Source organism: Sus scrofa, chromosome X (assembly GCF_054392235.1).
Source record: "Sus scrofa isolate SSC_HxYL_T2T_F1_AM1 chromosome X, Sscrofa_HxYL_maternal_Yorkshire_Landrace_v2.0, whole genome shotgun sequence".
NCBI lineage: Eukaryota > Metazoa > Chordata > Mammalia > Artiodactyla > Suidae > Sus > Sus scrofa.
The window spans coordinates 46779087-46790207 of NC_139401.1; the positions used below are offsets into that span (position 1 = coordinate 46779087).

At 56.6% G+C, this 11121-nt stretch overlaps 2 protein-coding genes across 3 annotated transcripts; both read right to left on the bottom strand.

Moving 5' to 3' along the window:
* Positions 1–241: 241 nt before the first annotated feature.
* On the bottom strand, positions 242–3119 carry PRAF2 (PRA1 domain family member 2). The gene is made up of 3 exons (NM_001243880.1): positions 2855–3119; positions 1500–1717; positions 242–1044 (listed from the first exon to the last, which is right to left on the bottom strand). The coding sequence occupies exons 1-3, from the start codon at positions 3031–3033 to the stop codon at positions 905–907; spliced, it is 537 nt and encodes a 178-aa protein (NP_001230809.1). The 5' UTR covers positions 3034–3119; the 3' UTR covers positions 242–904.
* A 340-nt stretch (positions 3120–3459) lies between these two features.
* Positions 3460–8748, bottom strand: WDR45 (WD repeat domain 45). 2 transcript variants are annotated; one of them, XM_085006166.1, is made up of 11 exons: positions 8638–8748; positions 7142–7213; positions 6939–7013; positions 6745–6849; positions 5766–5871; positions 5548–5642; positions 4901–4980; positions 4584–4792; positions 4403–4504; positions 4174–4319; positions 3460–3922 (listed from the first exon to the last, which is right to left on the bottom strand). In XM_085006166.1, exons 2-11 carry the CDS (start codon positions 7194–7196, stop codon positions 3813–3815), a joined length of 1083 nt encoding a protein of 360 aa, XP_084862292.1. In that variant the 5' UTR covers positions 7197–7213; positions 8638–8748; the 3' UTR covers positions 3460–3812.
* Positions 8749–11121: the final 2373 nt, after the last annotated feature.

Below are 11121 nucleotides of genomic sequence, written 5' to 3' on the forward strand. Positions count from 1 at the left end.
AAATAGAAAAAAAAAAAAAAAAACCCTTAGTAATACAAATGAAGACAACGAACACTCTGTACCCTTAACTCCCATGTGTGTTCATGCCATTCTAGAGGCAACAGGTTCAGGAAAGCAACTGAGAGCTCACCCCTTCAGTCCACATATTTGACAGAGACCCAGTCAGAAAGTCTGTAGCTGAATTGAAAAGCAGGTCACTGCTGGCCACTGAAATGCACAGACTTTACCCGGGAGGCCCAAATTGGCTTGAGCAATGCAACAGCCTTTATTGTTGCAGCAACACTGATATAGATGCCCCATTCCTGGTCAGGGCTACTCCCACCCCACCCCTTGGTCCTCACCAAGGGGAGTTGGAGGGGGGGCAGTGGTGAATGGCAGGATCCCTAAGCAGAGCTGGAGGGAGGCAAGTGGGACTGGTGAATGTTGGGGTCACCTGGGATCAAGGGTTCATGGGGTCAGGATACCTGAATCCTCCACCCAGATGGAGGCTGGGAACAGTTGGATCCTGGGTTCAAGATTTGAGAAGGCCTTGGTCCCAGTCCCCAGCTTTGGGGCTGGGCATGGGAGACAGGTGAGGTCTCAGACTGGGGTTAGGGCAGTGTCTCTGGGCCCAGGGTTTGAGGTTGGCCACGGATGCCCTGGTCTCCAAGCCCCAGTTTGGGGCTAGGTATGGGTGTCTCTGGGTCCCAAGTTCGAGGCTAGGAAGACTCTGGTTTCCTAAAATGGGGGGGGTTGGGTACGAGGGAATATCCCAGTTTGGGATGCAGGCGGAAGGGTTGCAGTTGTCCTGGTTTTTTAGCTGGAGAGGGACTCCTATCTTATGGGCTGGGAAAGGGCTCTGGGTCTTGGGTACAGGCCGGGGTGCGGTGGCATTATCCACATTTTGGGTGCAGATCCCAGGCCCCTAGGATCCAGCCTCCTGTTCTTGTCCCAGCGCCTCCAGTAGCAGCCCCATTGGCGTCCGCTTGAGACCAATGCTCTCAATCTTGTTCTCAATCTTGTTCTTGAGGTTGCGTAGACGCAGTGACGCGTGCACCAGGATCACTGTGGGCAACGTCGAGGAGTGGAGTCAGTGGGCGGGGACATCAGCCTTTAGCGAACGGGGGCGGGCAGAGGATAGGAAGTGGAGCACGGGCACACCAGTGCAGCGGTCAGGGGCAAGGACACCTCTGAACCCTGAGAGTGTGGCGGAGGAAGGCTCTTCGCAACCGGGGCGCGGCCAGCCGGGGAGGGTGCACGACACTGGGGACGTGGCCGGTAGGAGGCACTTCCTACCGACGGGGACGCCCAGAGAGGCGGTAATAAGAGGGGCGTTCCCAGGGAGGGGAGCAAAGCCGGGGAAGGCGCTGGGTTGAGGAGGTGTGGCCTTGCCCGACGGACGGCCCGACCCCCTCTCCGCCCAGGAACCGGGGTAGGGCGGGCCTGGCGCCCGTTCGCGAGCGCTGGCCGCCTTCCCGGCTGGCTATCTCAGGGGCTATCTCAGGGTAGTGGAGACTCACGAAGCACGGGCCCGGCGATGCTGAGCAGGAAGGTGCAAGCGCCGCCCGCGGCCCAGAGAACCAGGAGGCTGACGGCAAGCACTGCGATCAGGCAGGCGGCTGGGTGGCTGCGACGGCAGCGGCGCACGGCTGCGCGAGTCTCAGCCGCCCACACCAGCATGCCGAGGGCCACGGCCACCACGAGCGCGCTCAAGAGGGTGTGCAGAGGCCGCACGTACCTGCGGGGACAATGGAACTAAGCTAGCCGGGCAGGCAGCGAGAGGGCCGCCCGGTCTCTGAGTCTCCCAGACCACCGTCCACCCGATCCCAGGCCCCGAGCGCTTTGGTCCACCCGCGACCCCACCACCTTCCAGCCGGGCAAATACCCCTGCCAGCCCCATCTTCGACAGGTCCACCGCCCTGGGCTCCCCCGTGGGCTCTCATTTCTTTCTTGTCAATCCTACAGTCCCATCTTCCTGAAATCTCCTGCTTCCAGCCTTCCCATCGGGCTCTCAGCCTTTTTCTGCTCTTTCCTGCCGACCCTACCCCACCCACAGGACCCACTCCAACCCCCCCATCCCAACCTGCTCCCAAACCCACCCTTTGCAAAGGCCCAGCCCTTGCAGTCCTCTTCCAGGCCTTCCCCTTTTCCCTTTCCCCAGGCCCAGAGTCCTTTATGAGATCCCTTTCCAGACTTCCTCCCCTCGAAATCCCCCCTCCAGATTCCGATTTCCCTATAGATTCCTCCTTCCATCATTGCTAGAACCCTTTCAAGGCTTTCGGTCCCACTCTTAAATTCCAGTCGTACCCAAGTCTCACCTCCGGGTTCTCCACCCCCCACCCTGGTCTCAGGCCTGCCATCCCTGGATCGTCCTTGGCTCAAGTCCCCCAATAGGTACCTGCTTCTGGAGAGTCCCAGGAGCCAGGCTCCTCTCCACGCCCATATCCTCCACAAGTCCCCCCTTTCGGCTTGACCACATCCCTGTCCCTGTCTCTGCCCTACGTCCTCCAGGGCCACCTTAATCGGGGCCCCATCACCCCTCAGGCAGTCATATCTCATTTTCAGGCCCTCCTTATCTTCAGGTCCATCCCCTAGCCCAGTTTCCCTTTCAGTTCCACACTTTCTCTATCCTCCCCAGGTCTTTCCCCCAGACCCTCCATCCCCGTCGGGCCTCCCTCAGCCGGGCTCTATCCCTCCCCAGTCCCTTCTTATAACCAGCTTCTATTTCTTTCAAGTCCCCCCCTCCCATGACCCTTAGGCTTTCCATCTCTACTGAATTCGCCCCTTCAAGGTCTTGCAGCCCCCTCAAAATCCCGCGGGTCCACCCTCCATGCCCAGCGGGCGTCCTCGGCCAACCGGAGTCTCCCTCCCTCACCCAGCCAGAGCGAGACCGAGGCCGAAGCAGACAAGGTAGTTGGTTTGGTAGTAGAGGAGGTTGTTGATGACGCGGTGGCACCATCGCTGCGGGTCGCAAGGATCCGGGGCCGCCAGACGTGCCGACCCCAGAACGAAGTCGTCCAGGGCGCGTAGCGGTGGCAGCCGAACCTCCGACATCCTGCCAGTCGATGCAGCTGGACCAGCGGAGCGGTCGGACTACAACACCCGTTCCACCCCGCGCCACCGCGAGGCACACCGGGAAATGGAGTCTGGACCCGGCAGCCGCTACCCTGGCGACCTAGTTGACAGCGCAGGTGCGGCAATGCACGTGACCGGAAATGCAAACACGCCGGAACTGCAGGGAAGCAGGGGCCGCCGGGAAACCAAGTCTCCGCCGAGGGCGAGGCGTTCCCATCCACCCCCAGGCGGGGGCGCCACGGGGACGGTTCTGGCGGCTCAGGCATTGAGGACAGGCAGAGACTGGCGGAAGGACCTGAGTAGGATCCCACTTCCATCCCGTCAGGGTCCGGTCCTTTCCAAGAAACTGCAGGGCCTTTTCAGCCTCATCTGCTCCAGGCCCCACTCCCGAGGTCCAGCCATAAATACCGTTAAGGGTCTTTTATTCATTTTCATCACATCAGAGATGTCTCTTTCTGGCAAGTTTTTAAAAATCCCCACAGGTTGGATTAGGGCACCCGCTCTGGGTCCCTAGCAGTCTTCTCCAGGCGGGAGCCCCAGGGGGTCCGCTGCCTCCCTGAGTCCCTGGCCTGGCCCTGCAGGCACACAGTCATCGGGAAGTGCTTGAGGGACCTGAGCTGTTTAGGCATTGCTCTCAAGAGTGGAAAGTGCGCACCTGCTCCATTAATGCTTGATGGCTGGCGGCTTCCACAGCACTCCCACCCCCACAAAGGCTTTGCAATCTGTCACCGCAGTCCCTAGCACAACCCAGAGGGTCCTTAAAAGTCATCATCATCACAGATGTCAAGGTATACATCGAAAGCCTCTCTGTTGCAGTTTCCATCAGGAGTGAAGACATATTTGTGGAAGGTCCCATCTACACAGATGGCTGGAGGAGGGGGGACGATTGGTAAGAGGTTAGAAGCTGTCAAAGCCACACACTCCAATCCTCTCAGGTGTCCCACGGCCTAAGGCCTATGGCCAGGCCTTTGCCCACGTTCCATCCCCCTTACTGATGATGATGGAGGTGAACCAACGTTTCAGCTCTTTCAGGCCTCCCATGCCCTAAAAATTCTTTCAGGTCCAATTTGCAGGCCCTCGCCCATGCAGTGCCCCCAAGCAAGGGCTATTCCCACTCACCAATGACAGAGTTGACGTTCTTGGAAGTATTGCGACCGAAAGCACAGATGCAGGCTGACTCAGCAGGCACGGTGAAGCTCGCCAGGCTCCACTGAGAATCCACGTACTGCCCAATCATAGGCCCCACTTTGCCCACGCGAGCCAGCCTGCAGGCAACACAGGCTTAGCCCAGGTGTGGTACATGGGCAGGGGGATGGGGGCGAGGCGGGGTGGGGCGGGGGGCACTCACGCGGAGCGGCGGTTGAGGCGCGTATCCTTGAGAGCAAAGATATGGACTGTGCCCTTATCGCTGGACGCGCACAGGAAGGAGGAATCATGGCTAAAGTTGATGCTGAAAGGCAGACCAGCAGTGACGCCCGCATGTCATGTGGGGTGGGGTCACCGGCCCACTATGTATACCCTGTGCTCACCAGTAGAGGGTGGCTGGGTCAGTGCCTCGGCGCAGCTCCACCAGTTTCTCCTTGGACTGCGTGTCAAAAAGGCGAATAAGGGTGCCCTTCTGAGAGGCTGAGGCCACTACCGTGCCTGGCTGGTTCAGGGACACACAGGCCACGTCACTCTGATGTGCATTGATGGTAAACGGAGCAGATGAAGTGCCAGGCTTTGTGCTCGCCAGGTCCTATGGTAGAAGGAGCAGTTCGGGCTCGGGGTGGTAAGGACGTCAGGGGCCAAGAGTCCACAGGGGAAGCCAGCCCGCCTACCCACCCTTGCCCACTGCACAGCTCACCACAAGTTGCAGACTCCCGCACTTGTGTCCTGGGAACACTAGCAGTTGTTTCTCCAGGCTGGGGCAGAGGTCACAAAGCCCTAGAGTGTGAGGGAGGGGGTGGGCTGATCAAGCGGAAGTCGGGACCAGGCAGCGGACCAGGCAGGGTCTCAGATTTGGCCAGAGCTTGGCCAGGGCCAGACTTTGGCCTTCCGTGACACAGGCTACCCACGGAACCCACAGCGGGCTTGCCCTCAGCTGTGCTCCCCATCAGTCAAGGCAGAGTCCCCACCTCCCGATGCAGCGGGTGGCAGAACCAGGAGGCCCAGGAATCCCGGGCGTACCCACCACTCACTTCCTCACTGAGCCTCTCCGCTCTGCTTGCTGAGCTGCGGGGGCGGGGCCAAGATCAGGGGCGGGGCCGGGGCCAAGATCAGGGGCGGGGCCGGGACTGGGGGCGGGACCAGAGAGAGAGCAAGCTGTAAGGGAGGTGGGGGGGGTGGACTGGGGATGTAGGCGTCTCAGTCTGTCGCAGGCTCTCTGGGCAAAGACTCTCTCTCCCTGCCTTCCTTTCCCAGTTCCTCGCTGTGCGCCCCTTCCGTTCTCTCTTCGTTGCTGCCCCGTCCACTGCCTCCTGCCCTTACGCCTCCACCTCTGGGTCCTCTCACCCTTGGGGTTGTCCCGGGTGTCAAACTCAAACAGCTTTCGGGGATTGTCGGGGAAGGAGTACACATAGATGCGGTTCTTCAGCACGATCACGATTCTGTGGGCATCACACAACACAGGATGGCCGTGAGCAGAGGGCAGAGTGCCCCCACAGGACTAACTCTTTCGCCTGCTGTGGGGACCTCCTACCTCCCCCACCCCCAGCCCACCTCAGGCTCACTTGTCATGGCGCATGCGCACAGCCAGCACTGGCTTGGTGAAGGTGAACTCCAGCACCAGCTTGTCCTTGGAGTCCTTGCCCTCCCGGGCATCGTCCCAGATCAGCACTGCTGGGCAGGTGGGTGTGTTGTCGGGGCCAAGGTTTGGGGTGAGGGGCAGCCCTGGTGACACAAGACCTACCCCCTGGTCCCCCATGGGACTTCAGCCCACGTGTTTATTAACCTTTTGCTGACACCCAGTGTGACCTGATGCAGCCGGAGCACTTGGAGATGTGACTCTTAAGAGGACAGGTTCTGGAACCGTCACACTCATTTACAGATGAGGAAGCTGAGGCTCCAAGGGGTTGGCTATCTGGCCAAGGACCTCAGAGTCCATCAGCGACCAAGCAGGGACTCACACCCAGGCCTGTCACATCCCATCAGTAATACTCCTGCCTCCGGGGTCCCAGTCCATACCCCCGGGGGATTTCTGTGAAGAATCCTAAGGCATCTCTGGCCACATCCCAGTGGGATCAACAAAAACCCTTAAAATAAGATGATGCTTGAGACTCAAAGCCAGAGGGCATTGGGAAGATGGCGCCAAGATTTTAAAGCCTATTGGTTGTGTGACCTTGGATAAGTCACTTGACCCCTCTGGGCCTCAGTTTCTTCATCTGTAAAAATGGGGATGATGATACGTCCTACCACACAGAGTTATTGTGAGGATTAAATGAGTTAATGCAAGTACAGTGGTTAGAACAGCACCGGGCTCACAGCAAGCGCTCCATAGGTAAGGACATGGCATACGGGAGGCATTGGACAAGTGTTTGTTACATGAAGACAAAACACCAAGCTTCTCAGACAATAAGATTCAGGACTTGTAAGCCGGTGGCCTCACTGTGTGACTCTGAGTTACTCTGACATCTTCATCTGCCAGTGCCTCCGGGAGGCCAGGATTCCGAGGAATCTGGGCCAAGGGGGGGACGGGATGAGGACACTTACCTGAGATCTCTGAGAACTTGGGGCTGCTACCACCGCCCACCAGGGCCAGCAGGTTGGAGCGGTGCAGCATTTCCACCAGGCCCATGCTGCCCACCTGCTCATGGTCTGGACAAGGACCAGGGTGTCAGTAGGGGTGGGGGCCAATGCCCAGCCCCTCCCTTCTGCCCGCTGCCCCTCTCCCACCAACAGCTCACCCAGATGCCCCTTCTCCATCAATGGCTCCACGTTGTAGATGCGCACACCTGTCTCCATGGCACAGCAAAAGCAGCCTGGGGATGGGAGGAACCCCGGCTGCCTCAAAGGATGCCCAGGTGGGAAGCTAAGGGCTTAACAACCCACCTGTGGCCACCTCTCCCTCCCTCCCTCCCAAAAGGGCACAGGCACAAGCCTCTCTCACTTTGGTCTTGGTTGAAACGCAGACTGGTCACTCCTCGAAGTGGCTGCTGAGTCATGGTCCAGGATTGCTTCCCTGGACACAAATGGGAGTAGGGTTGGGAAGAGTCCTGGGGTCTGTTTCCTGAGTCCTAGAACTCCTGTCCCCAACTAATTTCTTCTTCCTCCTCCTGCCCAGCAACCTAACCCCAGCAGGACTGCAAAGAAGACAAAAGCAGGGGGAGAATCCTAGCGTCTCTACACTAAGCTCCCAAGACCCCAAAGAGCATGGCCAGTAACCTCTCCATTGTCTCACACTTGGTTGACACCAGCTCTCCGAACCTACCCTGACCTGGACCCCCCACTCCCCGCCACCTCCTCCTTACTCCCTGGTACTGACTGACTGCTTACCAGGAAATAACAGGGTAGGAGCTATCCCAGTGATACCTCCTCTCTACCTCCAGCCAATCCTGGCCCCAGTACCCCATGTGTCCTGGAACCACCCTCTATCCACTTCTCATCTTCACGTCTGGACCCAGAAGCTAACTCTGCCCGTCAATAAATGGGGAGAAGGGGCTCAGACATTCATCACTTTCCACACCTTCCTGACCTGGCCCTGAGACCTGCTACAGTTGGCCCACCACTCATGAGAACCCCAACCTATTGTACCACTCCAGAGCTCTCACACCTCCCCTCCGCACAGGCTTCCCCAAATCCCTTCAGGATCCCATTCCTACCTGGGGACAATCCTTTCACATGACATGCTAATTTCACAAGCGGGACCTTGCCCTAGATCCCTTTATGCCATAAAGACCCTACCTGAGGATTTGCTTATCACTCCAAATGCCCCACCGCTGGGATATCCCTTTCCACGTGCTCTGCTCTCCCTGACTCTGACATCGGTTAGCTTGGACCTACCCCCAGGAATTGCATCCTCCTAAGAGTCCTCCTCCAGACCCCCTATCCTTTCAATAAGACCCTGCCCTAGGGCACCCCTACCCCCCTCAAGACACTTGCCCAGGCCACACTCTTCCCAAAACCCCTACCCGGAAGAACAAATCCTTCCCTAAAGGCTCCTGCCATGGATCCCCTAATATTCCTGTTCTAGAGCCTCCAAGCTCCTTTCAAACCCGCATCTCCCCCAAACTATTGCCCAGGCACACCCCCTTCCCATCCTCCAAACCTCCTGCCTCCTCCCCTTGTACCACCTCCACTGGACTCCCTCACCCCCCAAAGACCCATTCTTTGGACAACCCCACCTTCCAAGATCCCCTTTAAGGGATCCCCATTCCAAAGGCCCGTGCCACCCAAGAACCCTGCCCCAGGATGCCTCACATACCGCACCCCCTCTTATGTCCCAGACCACTCTCATACTCCTTCCAACACCAGCACCTACTCAAGATCCCTGTCCTAGATACACTCCATCAACTCAGACCCCTGCTCAAAAGACCTCTCCTGCCCGCAGACCGCAACCAATTCTGGGCCCATGCCCCAGCTCCCTGCCGCGGGCACTGACCTGACCTTCGCGCGTCCCCGATCCCGGCCCCAGCTCTCGGTGCCGCCCGCGGCCCGGCTTTCTGACCTCTAGGGCCTTGACGCCCTGCTCCGGTGTTTACATCAGGTCTCACTTCCGGGGGCGGGAGTCTGTAAGCGGAAGTGACTCACCCTCGCCGGAAAACGCGGCCGTAGTCATCCCAGCTCAGCTTGTGGGTCTTTGGAGCAGCGAGAGCGATCGCGGCGTCCTTCCAGGAGGGCGCGGGGAGCAGGGGACGCGCCGCGAGGGCATGACTGTCTGAGGGAAGCGAAGACAGGTGGGCGAGACAGGGCCTTCCCCTCGCGGAACGGAAAATGGTTCTCCTGTACTCGGAGAACTAGCGGCGTTACCTTCTGGGCTAACAAGACTTGGACCTCCGAGGTGGGCTAGAGGGGCCGCCCCCGTTAGCTATTTATAGTCCTCCCTACACACTGCGGTATCCACCTGGGAACCTCCAGGTGGAGCCGGACCTGGAGCCCTTCAGAGCTGAGTCTGTGCCCTCAGCCAGGGGGTGCTCGCTGAGTGTGTCCCCTTAGCCAGGGGAAGCCAAGATGGGATTCCTGACCCTACTCCCGCTTTGTCTTATTTACAAAATGAAAAAAAAATTTTTTTTTTGATGGCAAGAGGTGTTTCTTCACTGAGGGGAAAAAGACCCCAGTTATCTACATACGGGAAATTTTTTTTTTTTTGTCTTTGTCTTTTGTTGTTGTTGTTGCTATTTCTTGGGCCGCTCCCGCGGCATATGGAGGTTCCCAGGCTAGGGGTCGAATCGGCGCTGTAGCCACCGGCCTACGCCAGAGCCACAGCAACGTGGGATCCGAGCCGCGTCTGCAACCTACACCACAGCTCACGGCAACGCCGGATCCTTAACCCACTGAGCAAGGGCAGGGACCGAACCCGCAACTTCATGGTTCCTAGTCGGATTCGTTAACCACTGCGCCACGACGGGAACTCCCCCGGGAAATATTTTTAATTTAACCTTTAAAGTTTGAGATGTAGACTTACATGTAGTTAGAAATAATACAGAGGAAAAAAAAAAAAGAAATAATACAGAGAAACCCCATGTACTTTAACGCTTCCCCCAAAGGTAATATTGTAAAACTACAGTGAAACATTACACTCAATATTGACATTGATACAATCCACCATCCTTTACCTTTTTTCAAGATTGTTTTGATGCTTTAAAAATGTGTTAATAGGAGTTCCCGTCATGGCGGGAACCAATCCGACTAGGAACCATGAGGTTGCGGGTTCGATCCCTGGCCTTGCTCAGTGGGTTAACGATCCGGGGTGTAGGTTGCAGATGCGGCTTGGATCCAGCGTGGCTCTGGCTCTGGCATAGGCTGGCAGCAACAGCTCCGATTAGACCCCTAGCCTGGGAACCTCCATAAGCCGTGGGAGCGGCCCAAGAAATGGCAAAAAAAAAAAAAAAAAGAAAGAAAAATGTATTAATATAGGAGTGCCCGTTGTGGCTCAGCAGAAACGAACCCAAGTAGTATCCATGAAGATGAGGGTTCAATCCCTGGGCCCACTCACTGGGTTAAGGATCTGGGGTTGCTGCGGCTGTGGCGTAGGCCGGCAGCTGTAGCTCGAATTCAACCCCTAGCCTGGGAACTTCCATATGCCGCACCTGCGGCTGTTAAAAAAAAATTAACTATATAATGGACATCTGGAGTTCCTTTCTGGGCGCAGTGGAATCGGGTCCCACTAGGAACCATGAGGTTGCGGGTTCGATCCCTGTCCTCTCTCAGTGGGTTGGAGATCTGGCATTGCTGTGGCTGCCGTATAGACCAGCAGCTATAGCTCCTAGACCAGCAGCTATAGCTCCGTTCATATATATATATATATATATATATGAAATAGACATCTGTTTAATTCATCCTTTTAAATTGATTTATGGCATTGTGTGAAATGTATAATCATTCACCTATTCCCCTACTGATGGCTATCTGGGTTGTTTCCTGTACTGGGTTTTCACATCCATGGGTATATTTACTTGTGAATTTTGGCCCTATATACTATCCTAAGTGTGACTCCATTGATGTGCTCCTCAACAAAGCCAATCTTCTGGCTTTCTTCTGTCTCTACTTCCTCACATCCCAGAGCATATTTAACTTAATTCAGTTTGGCTTCTGTGACTCCCACCTCTCTGAGACCGCTCTTAACCAGATCACTGATGAATAAAGAATCTTCCCAAACCAGCAGTCATTTCTCTACTCCTTCCTGTAACCAACTAACATATTCCAGGTTTTTTGCTCTCACTCTCTTGGTTTTCTCCTCTATCCCTGGCTACCCCTCCACCTTTCTCCAGTTTCCAAATACTGGAATATTCTTGGGTGTGTTCCTGGCCCTCTTACTTTTCTAGCCAGTATTTTCTCCCTAGGTGACTTCATCTTGTCTTGTAACCTTAATTATTGCAAATACTTCTTTGTTTGTCTTTTTAGGGCCACACCCATGGGATATGGAAGTTC

Excerpts from the sequence above, each read along its gene's own strand:
- PRAF2 (NM_001243880.1), bottom strand. The coding sequence starts at position 3,033 with ATGTCGGAGGTTCGGCTGCCACCGCTACGCGCCCTGGACGACTTCGTT. Across the intron at positions 1,718-2,854 it reads CTCGGTCTCGCTCTGGCTGG|GTACGTGCGGCCTCTGCACA; the intron begins GTGAGGGAGGGA and ends TTGTCCCCGCAG. Across the intron at positions 1,045-1,499 it reads CATCGCCGGGCCCGTGCTTC|TGATCCTGGTGCACGCGTCA; the intron begins GTGAGTCTCCAC and ends CGTTGCCCACAG.
- WDR45 (XM_085006166.1), bottom strand. The coding sequence starts at position 7,196 with ATGACTCAGCAGCCACTTCGAGGAGTGACCAGTCTGCGTTTCAACCAA. Across the intron at positions 7,014-7,141 it reads GCGTTTCAACCAAGACCAAA|GCTGCTTTTGCTGTGCCATG; the intron begins GTGAGAGAGGCT and ends TCCCATCCCCAG. Across the intron at positions 4,505-4,583 it reads GACCCAGCCACCCTCTACTG|CATCAACTTTAGCCATGATT; the intron begins GTGAGCACAGGG and ends TCTGCCTTTCAG.